At 33.3% G+C, this 21,001-nt stretch overlaps 3 protein-coding genes across 10 annotated transcripts; 1 reads left to right on the top strand and 2 right to left on the bottom strand.

Annotated features, from left to right (window-relative positions):
• Nucleotides 1-2,409: 2,409 nt before the first annotated feature.
• Nucleotides 2,410-8,700, top strand: LOC109149755 (heterogeneous nuclear ribonucleoprotein R). 4 transcript variants are annotated; one of them, XM_019297736.1, is made up of 9 exons: nt 2,410-2,596; nt 5,182-5,571; nt 5,649-5,765; nt 6,012-6,152; nt 6,319-6,495; nt 7,016-7,223; nt 7,312-7,472; nt 7,928-8,013; nt 8,200-8,700. In XM_019297736.1, the coding sequence occupies exons 2-9, from the start codon at nt 5,182-5,184 to the stop codon at nt 8,339-8,341; spliced, it is 1,422 nt and encodes a 473-aa protein (XP_019153281.1). In that variant the 5' UTR covers nt 2,410-2,596; the 3' UTR covers nt 8,342-8,700. The 4 variants fall into 4 exon arrangements, with proteins under 4 accessions (XP_019153281.1, XP_019153272.1, XP_019153290.1 ...); XM_019297727.1 differs by having other exon boundaries at nt 2,412-2,596; nt 4,562-5,571; XM_019297745.1 differs by having other exon boundaries at nt 2,435-2,596; nt 5,173-5,571.
• An 876-nt stretch (nt 8,701-9,576) lies between these two features.
• On the bottom strand, nt 9,577-13,951 carry LOC109149775 (F-box/kelch-repeat protein At1g57790-like). Of its 4 annotated transcripts, none has more exons than XM_019297775.1 (4): nt 13,716-13,951; nt 11,603-12,730; nt 9,779-9,957; nt 9,577-9,744 (listed from the first exon to the last, which is right to left on the bottom strand). In XM_019297775.1, the coding sequence occupies exons 1-2, from the start codon at nt 13,745-13,747 to the stop codon at nt 11,620-11,622; spliced, it is 1,143 nt and encodes a 380-aa protein (XP_019153320.1). In that variant the 5' UTR covers nt 13,748-13,951; the 3' UTR covers nt 9,577-9,744; nt 9,779-9,957; nt 11,603-11,619. The 4 variants fall into 4 exon arrangements, with proteins under 4 accessions (XP_019153320.1, XP_019153330.1, XP_019153304.1 ...); XM_019297785.1 differs by having other exon boundaries at nt 9,779-9,926; nt 11,603-12,715; nt 13,716-13,945; XM_019297759.1 differs by having other exon boundaries at nt 9,779-9,926; nt 13,716-13,944.
• A 5,362-nt stretch (nt 13,952-19,313) lies between these two features.
• Nucleotides 19,314-20,762, bottom strand: LOC109153502 (uncharacterized protein At3g28850-like). Of its 2 annotated transcripts, XM_019301376.1 has the most exons (2): nt 20,187-20,762; nt 19,314-20,153 (listed from the first exon to the last, which is right to left on the bottom strand). In XM_019301376.1, the coding sequence occupies exons 1-2, from the start codon at nt 20,691-20,693 to the stop codon at nt 19,515-19,517; spliced, it is 1,146 nt and encodes a 381-aa protein (XP_019156921.1). In that variant the 5' UTR covers nt 20,694-20,762; the 3' UTR covers nt 19,314-19,514. The 2 variants fall into 2 exon arrangements, with proteins under 2 accessions (XP_019156921.1, XP_019156917.1); XM_019301372.1 differs by having other exon boundaries at nt 19,314-20,762.
• Between the last annotated feature and the right edge of the window lie 239 nt (nt 20,763-21,001).

Here is a 21,001-nt window from a genome sequence, read left to right as displayed (position 1 = left end):
TTTCAAGAAACTTTAGACTCAATAGAGGACAAAGTATAGATGAGAGGGAGATAATTGATTTGTATGCTAAATCAGGATTGTCACAATTTTTTTAGAGTAAAAAGAAAAGGAAAATAGTTGTGTTATAGAAAAAAAAAAAAAAAAAAAAAAAAAAAAAAAAAAAAAAAACTCTATACTATATCTTACTCAACCATGTGCCCTTTCCAAGTATTTCATCCTTCTTAATGCTTTTTTTTTTTCATCTTTTTTTCTTTCTTTCTTTATCACCTTATATCTTTTCTTCATATAACCTGACAAAAATCCAAAAAAAAATAAAATTACACAATTAATGTTGCTCTTAGATAAAAGAGACAACCAACCTTCACTGATCTTAGCAAGATGAGATGGACAATCACGAGGCAAGAGGGAGGCAGCCATTCCATTCGGAAAAAAAAGAGAATTCGTTTTCTTTTTTCTTCTAAAATTCAATTTTAGAGTCCGCTTGGAAAACAATAAAATGATTTCTGAAAAATATTTTATGGAAATGAGTCATTTTTCATAGGGAAAATGACACTTTTCCCCTTGAGTTATATACTTATAGTACTTTTTCTTCCTGAATTATTTAAGTGACTCTTTTTCCCCCTGAAATGTTAAATGGACATATTTACCCTTAAAATAAATATTTAAAATAAATATTTTATTTACTTTTCTTCTCCAATAAATTATTACTATAATTTGGTTCAAACCAAACAGATACTATAGCAACCAAACCAAAATATTCCAATTACAATTTATAATCAAAACGCGATATTTAGAGTTTATTAAAATCGCGAACCGGAATGGCCGGTTCATGTTCCGAACTGAAAAAATAAAATACATTTATTGTTGAATTTAGACTAATTTAAAATAAAAAATAAAATTTTAAAATAAAGACGGTTCAAAATCGCGAACCGGATCTGGAACCGCCGGTTCACGGTTCATGATCCAGTTTTTTTAATTCTTAAATTTAATAAATTGAAATCCAAATATTGGGTTCTAGATCTGAATCATAACTGAAAACTTTTAATTCGATTGCTATAGTGTCTGGTTCAGTTCGAACCGAACCGTGGTAATCGCTACATATACGCAATAATTTGTTGGAGAAGTAAAATAAATAAAATGTTTACTTTAAGGGTAGAAATGTCAATTTAATATATTAGGGGGAAAAACCACCACTTTTAAAATAATTGAGGGGGCTAATGTGTTTACATAAATAATTGAGGGGGAAAAAGTGCTACAAATATATAACGTAGGGGGAAAAAGTGTCATTTTCTCTTTTCCATAAAACATTTTCCTTTTCTGGTGTTTGGCTGCACAATAGAAAACTGTCTTTATGTTTGGTTTATTTCTATAAAATGAGCAGGAAAATGAGTAAAGTTATATACTTCACTATTTTGATTGTTATAATGCGAAGAGGGATTTTTTATTTTTTTATTTTGAAAGGAATACCAACTTTATTAAATTAGTCGTTCAATACAAGAAGGAATAGATGAAATCCAAACAGAAGAACCAAATTGTGAAGAGCAGCCCTTGCAACCGCATGAGCCAACTTATTCTCTGATCTAGGACTGTATAATTTTAAAATCTTTAACATATAATAGATATGACTTCATGTATAAACCCCAAACAATAAATTTATTAATTTTTTTTTTAAATAACATTGGACTGGTTTCCCAAGCCGGAAACCAGACCAGAGCACTGGTTTGGTTTCCGGCTTGGAAAACCAGATATGTAGGTTTCCAAGTCGGAAACCAATACGTTTCCGATGGCCGAGAAGTTAGTATTGGTGAATGTCTCGAAGAAGCGAAGAAGAAAGTCTCTGTGCAAAGAAGAAGCGTCGTTGGTGAATGTCGCGAACAAGCGAAGAAGGTCTCTGTGGTCATAGTGCAAAGAAGACGCGAAAAATGACTTCCCCTAACAAAAGGGGAAATTATTTGTCCGTAAAAAATGCATCAATTTTCTATTGACCAAATTTCATATTACATTGACTTTAGTATTTTCCTTCTTGTAAAATACTGAAAACTCAAAAAAATTATTTTTCAGGTTTCCAAACACACAAGAGTTTTCAGAAATTATTTAATGATGATTTATTAATTTGTAATTAGATTTTGTACATTAAATTTTCATCATTATTAATCATAGAATTTAAGTCGTTATGAACGATTTATGCTGAGTTACTTTCTCATAAATCATGTAAAAAGAATTTTAAAATTTTAATAATGTAATAAAGAATTTTGCAAAACTGAGGAATTGCTGAATTTTTAAAATTTTAACAGTAATTACACTCTAATTTTTTAATTATTTTTTTAAAATCACACTCTAAATTTGATGATTATTTGAGTCTTATCATCTTATTTATGCCTGAGCTCGAGAGTCGAGAGGTGCCCACATTATCTTTTTTGGGTCAAATGACTCAAATCACGGTACTGACGTGATATATGTCTCAAAAGCCCAAACCGATCGTCAAAATTCGAAACCCTAACGTGCCGGAGCACTGTCAAATCAGGGTTTATCTACACCTGAAACGAAACGCATTACGACTACACTATACGCCCCAACATTAGCATCTCACTCTCCGGTAATTATTAATGTTTTAATTTTCTCTGTATATTTCAATATTACTTCTGTGGCCAAATCTTAATGAACATTTTTTTTTTTTTTTTAGCATTCATGCATTTTTGGCCGGAAAGTTTGGATTTTGGATAATTTATTGTTACCTACAAGTACTTCTGTGTTCATTTACATTATTGTATATGCACATCCCGTTTTAGCGATTATTTGATGACTCTGAATGGTTTATGTGCGCTCCTTGCGGAGCTCACTAATGAAGCTTGAAAAACTTATTTTCTTTTTCCTTATTTAATTTTTATTTTTTTGAAGTTGCAACATGAGCATATATACTAGAAAAGTATAGAAACACACTTATTATGTTGGTAGGGAATAAGTGTGTTTGGCATAAAAGATTATATGAATATTATAAAGTAGATTTGGTTCTTATTTGAGACTTCAAAGTTATGATTTTTTAGGTTCAGTTTGGCATATAGCTTCAAAATTGGGATCTCTGCCTATATCTCTTGTTTGTTTATTGGAAGATGCAAGTATTTGATGCCCTAGACAAATGGACAATCTGCTAAGAATACCTTTCTCCTTAATAGCTGCTGGAGTCTTAAGCAAGTTTACTTTAGAGTTAGGTTTAGTGAGTAAATGAGAATAAATTGTTTTGGGAGAATTTTAAGAAAACTAATTAGGACATTTCAAACAGAAGAAAGGAGGCATCTATGACCATATTGCAAAGGGAATCTTGCTACAGGCTACTGGGTTGTTTCCTTATAAGATTTTTAAGATTCATGTTGAGTATTGTGGATTCTAGATTAAGATATGCTGTGGGAATTGGAGATGAGATCTATTGTTGGTTTTATTTGTACTTCTACTGTAATGAATCAACAATGGTAGCCATGTGATCTAGATGTTAATGGTACTTTAAAGTTTGATTAGATCTTTTCTTGATGGGTGTAATATATTTCTTCAATGTTTCTCATACTCTGTTGCGATCATCATCACCTAGACAAAGTGAGGTATTTTGTGTCCTTTGATTGTTGGACATTGTTGCATTTGGAAACCATAGGATTTTGCTATGGATTCATCACTTTGGCAAGTATAGAAAGATGGTTTTCTTTGGGCTTACATCTTCAAAAGAAATATTCTCTTTAGTTTAGGACTTTAGGTAACTTCAGTGAGGACTGAGCAGAAAGAGACTAAGCTATAGGAATAATAGGATGTTTCACTTTGGGAGAAATGAACAAAAGAGATGAGGAGTTCAACGTGGAAATAGATTCTTGTCATACACTAATTAGGAGTGTTTAATGTTATAATACTTTTAGGTCATACAGTGGTGGCTGAGGACTATAGATTAAGAAATTTCCTTAGGCCACATGAAAAGTTTATGAGCAATCCATTGCATCACATTAATTTTGTAGGTCATCTGTCTCTGACAAGTTAAAAGTTGTATTCTATGATTGAGGTTCTAATGGTGTATTAATTCCTTCTGCATTTTGGTTGTGAACTTGTGATCAAACTATAGTTATAATGCCTGCACTTTTAAGATTTTTGAATCTAGTACTTTCTTACACTTCCTAATTGAGTAGGACAGTAAATCTGTTGAGGACAAACTAAGTAGAGGTATTTTATAACTTTGAGGCTTTGAGCTAATCAAGAGAATAGAGTACTAGAGCATAGTAGTGGTGCACACCAGACCAACATTTTTAATTTTATTATTTTTTACTAATTAATTTTTCAGTATTATTCTTTGGAGTCTACTATTTCAATATATACTTTCTCTCTTTTTCATTTAACTCTATCAGTAGACAAAACTTTGGTTGTTGAAGGTGTAAATCCATCCACTCTTGCCATAGAAGTTCTTTCTTTTACTAGGCTGGCAAAATGACTCATGGATTGTTCTGATATTGAACAATGGCTTTGTTAAATGCATTCGAGGTTGCTCTTCTATCTGTACATTCACAGAATGTGCATTAATTTACTGCAGGAAGGTATCGGTTACGGGTTTGGACATTTGTTTTGGAACTGGAATTATTTTTTGAGTGGGATGGTATATTAATGACCATGCCCAATTAGCTTTCAGTTGACTTCCACTGATATTCTATAGTATTTTCATTTGGGATGCCTGGATTTGTTGCTGAGTAACATTCCATTCAAAATCTGATCACCAGTATCGCAGTTTCACATTCATTGTTGTTTTCTCCTTTTTTTCTTTTTTTCATTTCCTTTTCTATTTTGTTTGTGAATACATTGATCCTAGCTGTAATGTTGACCTTCCAGGCATCTATATCTACATTTCAAGAAATTCATTGCTTCATTTTTGCACCTGCTGAGAGATGTCACCTCTTGTTATCATTCAGCATTCTCTCTTACTTGTCTTTGTTTGTATCTGTGTAGTATTTTTCAACCCTTTATTGAATTGATCACATTGAAACTTCAGCTATATCTCATGGAGCAAATTCATTTGAGATTCTTATTCTTGAAATCCACTTGGCCTTTATTTTTGTTTCCACCTTTCCACAATTTTCTTCATTTTATTGGAAATGCTTCTGGCTTCTGTGCTTCCATCAGAGTTGCTGCACAAACTTATCTTTCTAGTTATATAAGATGCCGAGGACCAGAGCTAGTGCTGCAGCTCCTAAGTTAAGGGAACCTGAGAAGATAATTGAGACTGAAGAGCAGATTGACCTTGATGAAGACAATGAAGAGGAGGAAGAGGTTGAGTATGAGGAAGTAGAAGAAGAAGTGGAAATGGAGGAGGAAGAAGAGGTTGAAGAGGAGGTGGAAGAAGAGGACGAAGAGGAAAATGATGATGATGATGATGATGATGAAGAAAATGATTCAGTGAATGTTGATCTTGAAGTGGATGAGAAAAAGCATAATGAGCTTCTTGCACTTCCACCTCATGGTTCAGAGGTTTACATAGGTGGCATTAGTCAAGATGCTTCTGAAGGTGATATGAGGCAGTTTTGTGAGTCAATAGGGGAAGTTACAGAGGTAAACAGTTTTCCTATTTTTTACATGTGCTATGTGTTATTTCCAAATTCACATTGTTGATGTGCATGGTATTACAGGTAAGGATAATGAAGGGAAAGGAACCAAATCAGAATAAAGGGTATGCTTTTGTCACTTTTAGAACAAAAGAATTGGCTTCCAAGGCCATTAAGGAGCTAAACAATACTGAACTAAAGGTGAGTGGATTGTAGTTTTCCTTACACTTTATCCACCTGTATTTTTATCCATCATTTTGTAAAATAATTTTCAGAGATTTTGTTGACAATTTTCATGGTTGTGTAGGAATGTCTATCTTTTCGGATTCTTTTTATTTTATTTTTATTATTATTTGGAAGTACATATCTTGTAAACCAAAAACCCTTTCTGCCTTCCCTGCTACGGTTCTCATTTCTCACTTTGTAAGAAATTTATTTCTTTGTTAGGGGAGAAAGATAAAATGCTCTGAAGCTCAAGCGAAACATCGGCTGTTCATTGGTAATGTTCCCAGAAACTGGGGGGAGGAAGATCTGAAGAGGGTTGTGACCAAGATTGGGCCTGGTGCTATTAATGTAGAATTGGTTAAGGTGGGTGTGCACACCTTATCTTGTTGTTACATTATATTTTCCGTTGATGTCCACAAGTCATCTGCTGCTTAACATGTGAATTTATGGGGTTTATACTCCGTACTTTTTTGTGCTCTGTGATGCAAACCATTTTTAATCTTGTAACTTTAAATCTTCTTCACTGCAGGATCCACAGAACTCAAGTCGAAATCGTGGATTTGCATTTATTGAGTACTATAATAATGCATGTGCTGAATATTCACGACAGAAAATGTCTGATCCAAAATTTAAGCTTGATGACAACGCTCCGACTGTGAGCTGGGCAGACCCAAAAAACACAGATTCTTCAGCTTCTTCTTCACAGGTTCTCACATTACTCATTTTGCCAATCTTTTCTTCTTTTCCTTTTTATTTTTATTTTTAAATTCTTAAAAGAAACTCTGCTATCAGTTTTTTCAACCTCATTCTTTGATGATTTCTGCTAATGAAATTCTCCACTAAGGAACAAATGGTATTTCTGATCATGTCTACTTTGATATTGCAACCTGACTAAACTGATTGGTGATGTGTGAAATGTATTCTACCACCATCCAATATAATTTAATGACTGTTAAGTTTTTCTTTCACTTTGTGTGTTACTCTGTATGTTGTACTAACTAATTTTACACTTCTGGTGCTTTCACAATTTTAATTAAGACTGATTCAATTGCTGTGTTTTAAGAGAACTCCTGGCATGACTTCGATATATACTTGTTACTTGAATGGATAATGTGTGTGATTTTCAACTACTTAAATCCAGTATTTAAGAGAACAGCATGGCAGCCTGCTCTTGTGTGTATGATCAAGCTGTTTGACCAGAGGATTACTATTTTACCAATCTACAGGTTAAAGCTGTATATGTTAAGAACTTGCCCAGAAATATTACTCAAGATCAGTTGAAAAATTTATTTGAACATCATGGGAAGATTACTAAAGTTGTTCTACCTCCAGCTAAAGCTGGGCATGAAGAGAGTAGATATGGTTTTGTTCATTTTGCTGAAAGATCGAGTGCCATGAAGGCCCTGAAGAACACTGAGAAATATGAAATTGATGGTGATAATGGCTTTCTGATCTTCTCATTGGATTTAATATTTTGATATTACAATTGTGCTTGGTCTGATGTCTAATCTCATTCTGATAGGTAAAGTTCTGGACTGCTCACTTGCAAAGCCACAGGCAGATCAGAAATCTTCTGGACCATCAGTTTCGCAGAAAGGAGTTACACTTCCGACCTATCCACCTCATGTTGGATATGGCATGATTGGAACTCCTTATGGTGCTGTAGGTGCAGGAATTGCCCAGGTAGAAATCTTTTTTAAGTTTTTATGACATGGTTGGGACTACTATAGATTAGTTAAAATGCACAACTAACTGTGTATGCATGCTACTTCAATTGCGAGAAGTTTCTCAGTCAAGTTTGAATAGTTATAAGATACAGCAACAAACATTTATACATATGGAGCAGACTAGTTTATTCTATTTGACACTTTTTAATGTTACCAACTTAAAGGTTGCTCAACTAGTCTTAAAAAATGTTGTGCCTTTTTTGCTTACCCACAACTATTGCTAGAGTAATATTGGGCTATTGCTATAATGATGCCAGAAGCGCTTTTGTTGGAATGGAATGAAATGAAATGAAATTGTGTTTATTTTGTTGTTTTCTCCTTGGGGGTATAATTTGAAACTCTTGATTATGAATTTATCTTTTGCATTTTGTTTGTCTTCATTCATCAATGCTAGTGCTAATTCTTTTGCAGCCATTACTTTATGGAAGAGGAGCTTCACCTGCTGGCTTGGCAATGATGCCAATGCTTTTGCCCGATGGAAGGATTGGATATGTCTTGTAAGTACCCTATATTATATATTATCTATATATAAATCTATATATATAATAATAGTAGTAATTGACCAACCAGCTGATAAAAAGATGTATATGGGGGAATTGTAACTCAAGCCAAACAGCTCATTGATACTATAACCAGAATCCTGTCAGAATTTAATTCTTAAACCATTTCTGTCTGAATGGCAGGCAACAGCCAGGAGTTCTGCACACACCGCCACCTGCAGCACGAGGAAGCTTTGGCAGCAGTGGCCGAGGTTCAAGTGGAGGAAGGCGTGGTGGTGGTGACAGTGGGCGTGGGCGTGGGAGAAGCCGATATAACCCTTACTAACTAGCCCACACGCAATTGGCTTGAGTGGTTGTGGCTCCGACCGCAATGAATGAAATGTATCTTAATGTATTAGCAATTTGACTGAAAGAGTCTGTTGCCCTGCCCTACACTGCCCTCTAGGTGAGGTGACCTCCATGTCAAAGGCCACATTCTTAATGGACTGACTATATGTATCTTATCTGATGTAGTCCGTCTGTTAGCCTTGTGTACCTTCTAAGGCAATGAATGATGTTATCTTAAAGTCTAGTCTGTTGGTGATTATTATTATATGCCAGATTGCCAGTTTTTATTAAGTTCCATTTTTTGGTCTCCTGTCTTTAAGGTTTACTTTAGTCTTAAATATTTTACAAGTTCGTTCTAATTAAAATTTTAATTAGGTTCTAATGGCATTTCTAATAATTTATTGATTAATAATTAAGGATAGTTTTGGTATTTTATGGGCATATTCCCTTTCTCTTTATACTTAACTTCATTTTCTTGTTTTATTGTGTTTTATCTCCCCTCTTCTATTGTATTTATTAATTATTATTAAATATTAATTTTATTAGATATTCTATTATATATAACTAGTAATTCAACCGTGCGATGCACGGAAAAAAATTATGTTATTATAAATATAAATAAAAAATAGAAAAACTAAAATATTTTAAATTATTTAATATAATAATATTTTTGACCTTCCATTGGTCAAGTATTTATTATTTTTATAGAATACAAAATTACAATTAAAATTATAATTTTGTATGGTTAATATAATATCTAATTATGTGCATATTCAAATAAACTTATAGAGAGAATTTACATAATTATATTGATTTATTCTTAATTGTATTTCATCTATATTATAATTTTCACAATACGAATAATAACTAAGATAATTACATTTGGAAAGTAAATTTCAAATTTTGTATGTGTAAATTTAAACTCTAATATGATTATATAATATATAGCTATTTTATTTTTCAAAAGTATATTTTTTATATGATTATATAATATATAGCTATTTTATTTTTAAAACGTTGTGTTTTTTTTTTTAATAAAAGATGTTGTGACATTAATTGTAGCATTAATTATTTCCCAAACCATATAGCTTTATTATATAAAGGATGGGACAATAGAAAAGTAAAACAGAATTTTTTTAAAAAAAAAGTTAGGAAAAAAATGTTCATACCTTACCAAAAGTGTGAAACCAAAAATTAAATTTTCCTCTATATATATCATGACATATTTTAAAATAAATAATACACAAGGTATGTGCATATAAAAATTGAAATTACACAAATACATTAGTAGGAAAAAATCTCCATGTAATGAAATTCAAAGTCTGAAGAAAAAGGGTAGAATCTCAAGTGCACTACTTGTACAAATTTGCCTCTATGGAAAAACACTGTTTAAATGAGAAGCTCGCAAAAATGAGAAGCTCGCAAAAATGAGAACTTGCTGGGAATCAATTCTGATGAGTCCTAGAATTGACATCAAGAGCCATTTTTAAGGGTTATCTGTTCAGCACCAAAGAGAGGCCTATTTGATCTCCTACTTGTGCCCATCTGTCCATTCTACTGGATCACTGCACTGTACTTCAGCTCTAGAAAACATACACAACCATAAGCATCCACCTAATTACAACAAATAATAATAATCACTATTTAATACACATTAACTGTTTTCAATGAAGGAACTCAAAGGGCTTTTGTAAAGCACTTGCCCACAAAAAGGAGAAATTCTCTCGGCCCAAGGACCCTACACCCTGGTCCGATACGATAGTGGAGGGGCAAATCACACGACAACTTGCGGCCTCTTAGGCGGATGACTATTACTTGGTGTCCACAAGGAGCCCACCACAGTTGGTGTAGCTCTTACACTACGGTTGCCAGGACTCGATTTTGTGTCGTTGCCTACAATCTACCACCTAAGGACCAACTGAGCTGCCCATGCGGACAATAGCTTTGGTAAAGTACTGTTGTGAGTGCTTAGCTTCTTGAAGACATTATGAAGAAAAGGCCATAAGGACACAAATTCTGTCAATCTTAGGCCAAAAGCTTAATACTTCCATGTGTTCTGTATCTTGTCACAGATTTAGCCTTGGATCCAAAGGGTGTCTCAAAGCATAAAAGCATGTAATGCTATAGTTGCAAGCCAAAAATTCTACTAGCTCAGGAAAAATAATAATAATAATAATAATAATAATAATAATAACAATAACAATAATAATAATAATAATAATAATAATAATAATAATAATAATAATAATAATAATAATAATAATAATAATAATAATTATAGCAATGGCTTGGGATCGGAAATTTAATGAATGACCTACACAGCTCTAGTTGGAAGATATACAACATACTTGTTACAGTTGTATCTCTAGAAAGTTTCATTTTCCATATCCTAAGGTTGTTCTGTTGAATCAACAAACAATTCTTGTATCTTTTATTGTTCTCACTTTTGAAGCATCAAAAGTTAGTCTAATATATATAGAAAGGAGACTGTCAGTACTACAGGGGACACATTGAAAATGTCTTTGAAGAGAGTTAGCTTTTGGCATGCCGGCAGAATCACATCATCAAGGGATGGATAAAATCTATGTTGCAGGCGGTCACGGAATACAACAGATGTGTATGTAGGTGCAAGAGTTTACCAATTTTATTGTTATTTAGAACACAAACAAGGCCATTCGGCCCCGGGATTCATTGATCTCTTTTGCTATTCTTCTCTCAATTTTAAAGCTAAATATGATCCTTTGTTACCTCTTCTCATCATCTCACTCCCTCCCTCCCGTTTTTGAACATGGTAGTCTTTGTAAGTTGCGAGAACTATTTTCCTACCTAGAAGATAGATACTACAAAGTAGTATAAAGGTATAAAGCCATTAAAGAGGCTAGTTTGGCTCACAAGTAGCTATATCTTTTTTTGGGTGTTAGCCGAGGGTGTGCACTGTGTAGATCCCACGCTGAGACCCTAGCTGGCAAAGGAGACCACAAGAGGTAAACGAGCTTAGGTTGCCCATAGCTGACTGACTCAAACCAAGAAGGCCAATAGGCCGCTCTCACTGGGAGTCGAACTTGTAACCTTGTGGTTACCCAGTCTAACAGCTTGACCAACTTGGTTGGGTTGCCCCCCACAAAAGGCCCAAAGCCCCACAAACTCCTCGAGGTATAAAGGCTTGTGATTCCCATATATGAACAATTAGTCAAATAAAACAATCAGGATGAATAGAAGTTATGAATGCTCAATTGAAAAATAAAAAATAAAAAATTACCTGCTTCATAAGTCTGCTCACACAAATGCTGAAAAATCATCAGGTGGTTCAATCCAAATGTTCTCAAAAGGATCTTGTTCTCCCCAATCGTGACATTGTTTTCGTGGGTAGTACCTGTTATGGTCTAGAGAGTATGATATGCATCGCCGTCCATAAAAACGAACTTTAGAAAAGTAAATGCTATTTCTCATCACCCCAAGAATATCTGTCCTTGTTTGCGATGATAAGAAACCTGCAAAGAGCGTCATACCACCCAACGATTTCATCTCAACCCACTCTTTATTAGTTTGGTCTAACTTGTATATCACTGGATTGGCAGTAGAGCAAGTGTAGATAACATAAATTTCCCCATTATGCTCTGCCATGAATTTTCCCTTCCACCAGTTCTTGGTAAAATAATTCTGAGGCCATTTGGGAGGAGGCAGAACTCGAACCACCCAAGTGCGCTCTTCTGGGTTAAAAACCCCGAGCCAGCCAGTCAGGCTCAGGCAATAGAATAAGCCATTGCAGAAAACCAACTTATTCCAGATGCTGCTCACAAATGGCAAGAGGTTTTGATAATTGGAAGTCACCCATTCAGTTGCTCCGGGGTGACATGTGCTAATAGCGACCACTGTGGGATTGATATGCTTAACAGTAAAGACGACACAGTTAGGAGATGTTGGTGCAGCAGAAAATGCAACGATTTGATATGTCAAGTCCATTTCTGGCAAATTAATCACCTCCCTAGTGTAAGGATTGAAGAACAGCACACACTGATTTTTGGGCCTGTATAGCAACAACCATCCGTCCTTGGTGTAACAAAGTCTAGAGGAGCGCAACTCGGGCAACTCAACCGAGTAAGTCTTGCGCAGTGAAGGGTCGTAGAATTCTACTAGATCACCAAACTTTGGAATGAACATAAGCCAGGGAGGTTTATTTGCAACTCGAACAAAGAGGGCAACAGAATGCCACAGTTTGCAAACAGAAGAAGCACATATGTTATCTCTCAAGTTCAAGCGACCGATAATGACTTCCAGAATCTCTCTTGGAAGTTCTGATTGTATCTGTTGCACAGGCTCTTCATTCTTGTCGTGTGAAACTCCTTCATTTTTCGGGATCGTTGCAGCTAACCTAGAAACATCAATGCTGTATTTATCTAAAATTAATAATTATTTGTTTAGTAAGCAAATGCAAAAAGAATCTCTATCTTCCCACTTGAATAATTCCAAAAGACAAGGGACTAAGAGAGAACAAGAACTAAAAAATACACAAGTTTAAGAAGGCCAGAAAACACAACTCACAATTAACTGCCACGGTGAAAATGACAACATGAGATTAGCAATGCCCCAAACCGAATGCAATAACCAAACCAGAAATTAATTCCATTTCCAATAATAAGATCGAATTAGAAAGGCATGATGTTTGAGAAAATCTAAAATCAAGAAGCAGGCACAAGTTATACATCTAACAGATAAAAGTGACCAAAGTACCTGAAAGTTAACACGATTGAGGACTACTATAAAATTTGAGTGACATCAAACTAGCTATCCAGATCTTCCTAATCCCTAGTACACATAAAATAAAAACAAGTTCATCTATGCCAGAACTCGACAAGAATTGATTTAAATGAACAGGGAGAAGCATGATGAGAACAGTGCGAGTGATCTCATCTCGAATTTGGGTTCTGGTTTTGAATAAAACAGTATAAGCAAGTCAACAATTTGCCAGACAACTCCAATTTACACAAAACAAGAAGCAAATGAGATTGATTTAAATGAACAAAAATCCTAAATTGAGCCTCAGGAACCATTTTTTTAAATTCTCATTTCTCATCTCTCTACTTTGGTGATTGAATCACCTGCAATATGAAAACCCCAAAAGTCTGAATCTTCTCAAACTTCACAAACATGCTTAAATTCCCAGTAAAAAATTCAATTTGATGTATAAAGTTGCTTTTTCTAATACCAATTCACTGTATTAAACTTGATCTATACCCTAAAACACATAAAACGTCACCCATAACAAGCTCAAATTACAAATTAATAAAGTGAAAAGAACAGATAGACCTTAGTACATATCAATAATAAGAAAAAACTTTAAAATTCTTGAAGGGAAATACAAGAGAACTTACGATCTCAGTTTCCTTCTTTTCCTTCCAGCCATGATTGATAAATGAACGCAAATCAGAATTCCTTTACAGGGTCACTGTAGGGTTTTGCTTCTGAAATGATATATTTCAATGTCAATTAAAAAACTGGAAAAAACATGTTTGTATTTAGTAAAGTGTTAATTGGGCAGATTGATTTTCATGGTCTTACTGGGTGATGGCTATACACTGCACCATTGCGGGATTAATTCTCCTCTCTCTTTCGCGCGTCGAGGGTTTTTTTTTTTTTTTTTTTTTTTTTTTTGAAAATTAAGCTGATTTTTTTAACTTATAAATTAGTGTTTAATTAAATTATAACTATTCCATTTTACAAACAATTTATTAACTAAACAATTTATTAACCCTTTATCTCATGAACAAGCATATATGATTTAGGCTCTGTTTGACAGAATTTATATGGATGCTTATTGTTTATTTTGTAAGTTCTATTTAATAATGTTTCAAAAATAAACTAGTAGCTCCTAAACCTTTTAAATAAATGACTTTCTTTACCTTTTTCTTTTCTAAGAACTCAGATTATTTATACTTATTCCACCTCCTCAATGGATGGTGGAGATCTACTTGATCGTATAACTATGATTATATCTCTAAAATCTTCTCTAAAATTCTATACAATCATATGAGTTCTATAATATTTTATAAAATTATATATATATATATATATATATATATATATATTGGAGCGCGCTCTAATGCAAACGCTCGCCCTAGAGAGAAATAAGAATCATTTACAACTGTCCACGTGTTCAGATCAACGAAGCAGATGTAATTTTTAAAAGACGAAGCAATGACATTTTTTGTAAATAACTCGAACTTTAGTGGAAGTAAATGTGTTATAAGTGCAAGTAACTGGTGCACCTTTGTAAGTAAAAAGTGTAAGTAAAATCACTTACAAGTGCACCTATTGTCACTTACAAGTGCAAGTAATTTACCTTGTAAACATTCGTGCACCTAGGTCCAACTAATTATAACGTTTGGTCCATTTAGTATTGATGCTCATTGTAAATTTTACTTGCACATGTAATACATTTTACATGCACTTGTAATACATTTTACTTGCACTGAGGTGCACTATATGAAATTGCTACTTGCACTTCGATGTTCAATTATTTATGGAAATGGCATCGCATTTAAAAAAAAAATCAATGTTTGTCATTCGTTAGATCTCAATTGTGCACATTCTTCTCTTCGAGGTTGTATTGAGAGGTTGTTTGGAATATTAAACAAGAGATGAAAGATACTTGCTAAAATGTCACAGTTTAATACATTTTACATGCACTACATAATTATATTAAAAAGAATTTGCAAGATGACGTGACATTTAATGTGCTTGAATATTATCGAGATTACATACCGCCCAACACGGGCGGACTTACAGTGGGGACAGTTGCCCCCACTCACCTCACCCCACCCCATATATAACCCTGGTATATATATGTGTATATATAGTACAGAGTTTAATATTAATAGAAGAAAACAGTTAACATTAACAAGGAATGTGTTAGCCTAAATGGCAGATCACGTGTGTTATTGTTAACAAGGTTAGGGGTATGAAATTGGGTTTAAACGTAGCTTTTCTTTGCCTTTGAATAATATTGGCTTATGATATATATATCTACATCTACAATCTACATCTACAATCTATATACAATATACAATACAATACATATATACATACAATTCTAATAAGAGTCAATAATGTTAGGGCCTTAACTGGAACAAAAAAAATGTCGGTCCTATTATTTCTTAAAATGAATGGTTCATATTATACTATTGTTTCTTAAAATGAATGGTTCATATTATTTTTATTTTAGTATTTTTTATTGATTTTCCTTATTTACCCTCTATTATATTATTTTCTTCCCTTAAATAACCTAAATTCCGTTAACATAAACTTTAGTAACGGAATATTCCGTTAAGTATTTATTATTTTAACTTATACATTAATTTCTATAAGAAAAGTCTTAGTTTCGAACCACATCCCAATTAGAGTTGGCATAATTGTTAAACATATACTACGAATATGTTAAAATATATTTAAAATATATATAATATAAAATTTAACATAAACTTTGTTCAAATAATTAGTCTGACTAAATACATAACATTCAAAGTTAAGCATCAAAGATTATAAATCAAGAACTTTAAAAATCATTTGATTAGAAAAAAAACATAATATTCTTTTTATTATTTAGATCAGAAAAAAACTTAATATTTCAATTATACTTTTGCATTAATATTTTTTGTATGTATTTATTTTTTTTTAAAAATCAATGATTGCATTATTGTTGATGAAAAGTATATACGCCACTTTATTACTCTTATTAAACTAAATAAAGTAGTAGCTACAACAAAAAATAATACATATGCATTTAATTAATTTAGAATTAGATGTCTATAATGTCTTTATTCAAAAAAAAATAAAATTATTCATTATAAAAAATTTTAAAAATAGATATAATTTCATTAGTTATATTATCTTTACATTATCTTGTAATTAAATATCAAAGTTATAATACAAAATACATTATATATATTTATTTACCAAGTATTTTATACAAATATAATAAATATTAATATTTTGTTCAATACTTTCACATGATAACCTACGACACACATTTCACAATGCATGAAACATGTAGGGAAAAACTACGACTACCAAATATCAATTAGAAAATTCAATAAATATTATCTTGCATTTATATATTTTGAATTACCGATTTAAATAAACAAATTCAATATTTATTTACATATGCATGAACATCTCCGATATGCATGTCCACCTTGCAAGGTGGACACGGTTCCATAGCATAATTTGCCCACTTTATTGCTCTTAAACTAAATAAAGTAGTAGCTACAACAAAAAATAATACATATGCATTTAATTAATTTAGAATTAGATGTCTATAATGCCTTTATTTAAAAAAAAATTATTTGTTATAAAAAATTTAAAAATAGATATAATTTCATTAGTTATATTATCTTTATTTTCTACCATTCAAAGATTCATTACCTTCAAATTTATCAATTTATTATATTCACTGCATTGTCCATTGTCTTCTTTTTACATTATCTTGTAATTAAATATCAAAGTTATAATACAAATTACATTATATATATTTATTTACCAAGTATTTTATACAAATATAATAAATATTAATATTTTGTTCAATACTTTCACATGATAACCCCCAACGCACATCTCACAATGCATGAAACATGTAGGGGAAAACTACCACTACCAAATATCGATTAGAAAATTCAATAAATATTATCTTGCATTTATATATTTTGAATTACCGATTTAAATAAACAAATTCAATATTTATTTACATATGCATGAACATCTCCGATATAATATTGCGTTGATATACTTCGAAATACTTATTTAAAAATAATCGTTGGGCATTATCCCATTCGCGCAAAGCGCGTAAAAAATTAGTATATATATATATATATATATATATATATATATATATATATATATATATATATATATATATATATATATATATATATAAAATGAAATGGGTAATTTATAATATTTTTTGTATTAGAATTATCTTATCAAATTAATTATGTTGCATATTTCATTATAAATATTTTTATAAATATTTGATGTGTTTTAATTTTCGCTCATATCTAACAATATTTATGGCTAACTTCTTAAGTGTTTCATTTTTTAAGCTATCTTTTTTGTTTTAATGTTTCGCCCCTACTGAAAATATTTTTTTGGATCCGTCACTGCTTATTATGGTTGTTTGTTATTTTGTCATTGACATTTTTAACGTCATTTAATATTCGCCCCCACTCAGATAATTTTCTGGGTCCGCCACTGCCGCCTAATGAACTTCAAGATTCAAGTAGTAATATATTCATCAATGAAAATTTAAGTGAGAACTCCCTTTCAAAAAAAAAAAAAGTGACACCTCTATTGAGATGAAGAAGATTCGTAACAATATTGCTACTTGATTATGAAATGCTAGATCATGATTATGCTAATAGTTTCATTTCAAAATATTAAATTTTAATATGTAAACAAACCTATTTAAATTTAAAATTATTTAAATTTTATAAAAATGTCTTTTTTAGTCTTTTACATTTATAAGCTTATCAAAAAGCTAATTTTATCAAATACTTTTAAGCATAATCAATTAACTTAACAATTCTTTAGTTTTCAACTTCTAGCATATAACTTTTTAACTTTCCGCTAAGTTTTCCATAGCCTTAAATTATGAATTTTCAAGGAAGTGGTTAAATGGCTAGACCAAAGTTACATTATCCTTTTCAGTCTTCTCCATCCTATAATCTTCAATAAAATTATTTTTTGAAAATATCTTCAATAAAATTCTTAAACAACTTGAAAACACAATAACCACCATCAATTGAAAATGATTTTTCAATGCCGCTTCAAAGCCATACTGAATTCCCAAAATAGAAAAGCATGCATGATGACTCTATTTCGCCTACACCGTTAATCGGGTAACATTTATTAACTATTAAATTTTAGGTTGTTCGACACAAAGGATTTGTCCACTTTAGATATAATTTTTACACTGTCACTGTCAAAGTTCAAATATTGTTATCTAAATCTATTCTCCCAAATACTGTCTACTGAACTGGTGAGTTAAACTCGTGCGGACAGTATTTTACTATTCTATTGAGAGTAAGAAAACACTCAACGACATTCATCGTCCAAAGGTATATCAAGAATTAGTCATGAAGAAGGTTTCCTCTTATGGTGATGATATATTATATGGATGTTTTCTCCCGACAAATTAGAGAATGGTGTCCTCAATGATCAGAATAAAAAATGATGGTGTGTTTGATTACATGAAGAAGTTGCAAGTTTCAACAAGTGTAAGTAAATCAATAATTTGATTGAACTTATAATAGTAGAAGGGTTTCATGTTTTTTTTCCCTACCCTTATATCCATTATTGGCCTGAACAGTTCATTAGGCATATATAATAATCTCATTCTTTTATTATTGATTTTAACATCAAATTGTTTATCGAAAGTATTTCTTTGTCTACATGTGATAGTCGTAGTATGCAATGGATGGAAAGTAAGTTGAGCAAGATGGAATCTTTCTCGAGTTTTTATTAAAGGATTGCACGTGGGAATTGAACAATGTGCGGCTAAGCACACGTGCACACAAGCGGTAGAAAGCTAGGTCTCAACACTAGAGAGAACATTATCTAAGCAACAAGTAACACGCAATCTCAACAAGTAATGTAAAGAAGGCAAGTAAGTCAACACCAAATGTAAACAAGCTAAGGTGAATGTAGGGGACTTGAATTAGGTGTTCCTTGCTTGGATGCCGTAGAATGGCCCTAGGTATAGGAAGTAGTGTAATGTATTAACTTTGATCCTTGGAAGATGTTTTGCCTATTGCCAAAGTCATAATCCGAACATCAGCCTATCAAGTAATTCAAGTTCTAGTAACAACTTTAATTATTCTCGCCATTTTATTAAACTCCTTGTGTCCACATCTTCTTTCAGGTTCCGTCCCTCGACGTAAGGTGGTAAGTGCAAGTGAAAAAACTCTAGTATAGTAGTATAGTACCAATCTCTAGTATAGTAGTATTTTCAAAAGAACCAAACACACAACAAATACTCTCCTTGTTCTGACACATGAACATATACATGATGGACGTGTAAATACAACAAAACAGCACACTCCTTACTTTCAATCTTTCATGTCTTCCACAAACCAAAAACCATAATTACTAAACAAACCAAATGTTATTAACTTGCATAGTTAACAACAAATGGGGCATTGAATCAATCCATTCTCATTACACTCTCCACACTTGACACTACTCTTTCCATTTCCATCCTCATCCCACACCTTACAGCTCCCATGGCACTCCAAGCACAACACAAACCGGATCCCACCGCAGCCGCCGCATCCAGCCGCCGCCCTTGAGATTCCGGCGAGTACAATTCCCAATTTGCCCTCCTCCTCCAGCTTCACAACTTCGTCAGCTCCGCCGATCAGCCGCCCCTTCACAAAAACTACAGGCACCCTAACCTCCGTTGTGCCCATTAGTCCTCTCAGCTCCTCCCTGAACCCGGAATGCATCGATATGTCGCGCTCCGACGTCCGAACCTGATGCGATTCCAGGATGGACCGGACCGTGTTGCAATCCTCGAATGTTTTTCTTATGCCCCGCAACGTGGTAATGTAAAGTACTACGGCGTTTTCGCCGCCCGGCGGGAGGATTTTGTCGAACTGTTCGAGGATTGCCTCTGCAGCATCATCGTCCTTGGAAGGGTTCCTGGGTTTTCTCGAAATTATTGGCCACGGTGATGACAAAGCTTTCTTCTTCCGTTCTGCCTCGGCGGATAACTCCTTCTCGAAATATGCTATGAGCTCCGGGTCAAACAGAGGCCCCAAGCTCCTCCTCCGCGACCCGGAATCGCCATTAAAACCGTCACGTTTTGCCGTTTCTGGACTTTCCTTCTTGGGAATTCTCTGTTTCAATGGACTCTCATTCAAATTATGAACTTTATTCTTCAGAACCGTTTTCGGGCTCGACTCTGCTCTTCCACCATTGTTCTCTTTGCCTCCGAATCTTTTCAACCTCTTCGGAGATCCCTTTTGGTTCAAGAACCTCAAAGGGCTTCTTCTAGTGTCGAGAAAAACACGAGGTTTAGGGCTTTTCTTGGATTGAACCAAACAGGGAATCTCTGTTTCATCAAGATCCTCCATGAGCTCCCAAGCGTTGATCACCTCGGCTGGCTCTTCACGTGGCGGCGACGATTTCTTCACTTCAATCACGCATTTCTTGACGCATTGCGGCTCGCCGTCGAGTTCGAGGACTCCGTAAGTGCTTGAAGTGAGCGATACGACGTGGTTGGCAACGCCGCCGCCATTTTCAAATGCTAATTCTCGCTTGAGATCCTTTCTGGCGTGCTTGGACGATACGCAGCCCATTGGGTGATTGTGGAGTTTCAGTTTGTGAGGAAGTCTTTCCACACCCGAATATGAAGGGGGTGATCGAAACAGTAAAGAGATGCAAAGTGGTAGGTTTTAAGAATGTTCTTAACGGTTATCTTGTCTGCCAAATGCCAACGGTAGGATAATTTGAAGAATGGTCAATTGGTCATGGTGAATTTTCATAGAAGCCCTCCAGGTTTACAGAATTACATTATTAAAGGGGCATATTGATTGTTATTTTTTTAATAAAGAAAATGTCATTCTAGTCTTTTAGTTGTGATTTTTAATCATTTAGTTATTTAGAT

This window comes from Ipomoea nil, unplaced genomic scaffold, assembly GCF_001879475.1.
Source record: "Ipomoea nil cultivar Tokyo-kokei standard unplaced genomic scaffold, Asagao_1.1 scaffold0268, whole genome shotgun sequence".
Classification (NCBI taxonomy): domain Eukaryota; kingdom Viridiplantae; phylum Streptophyta; class Magnoliopsida; order Solanales; family Convolvulaceae; genus Ipomoea; species Ipomoea nil.
This window is presented reverse-complemented; position numbering and strand designations above follow the sequence as displayed.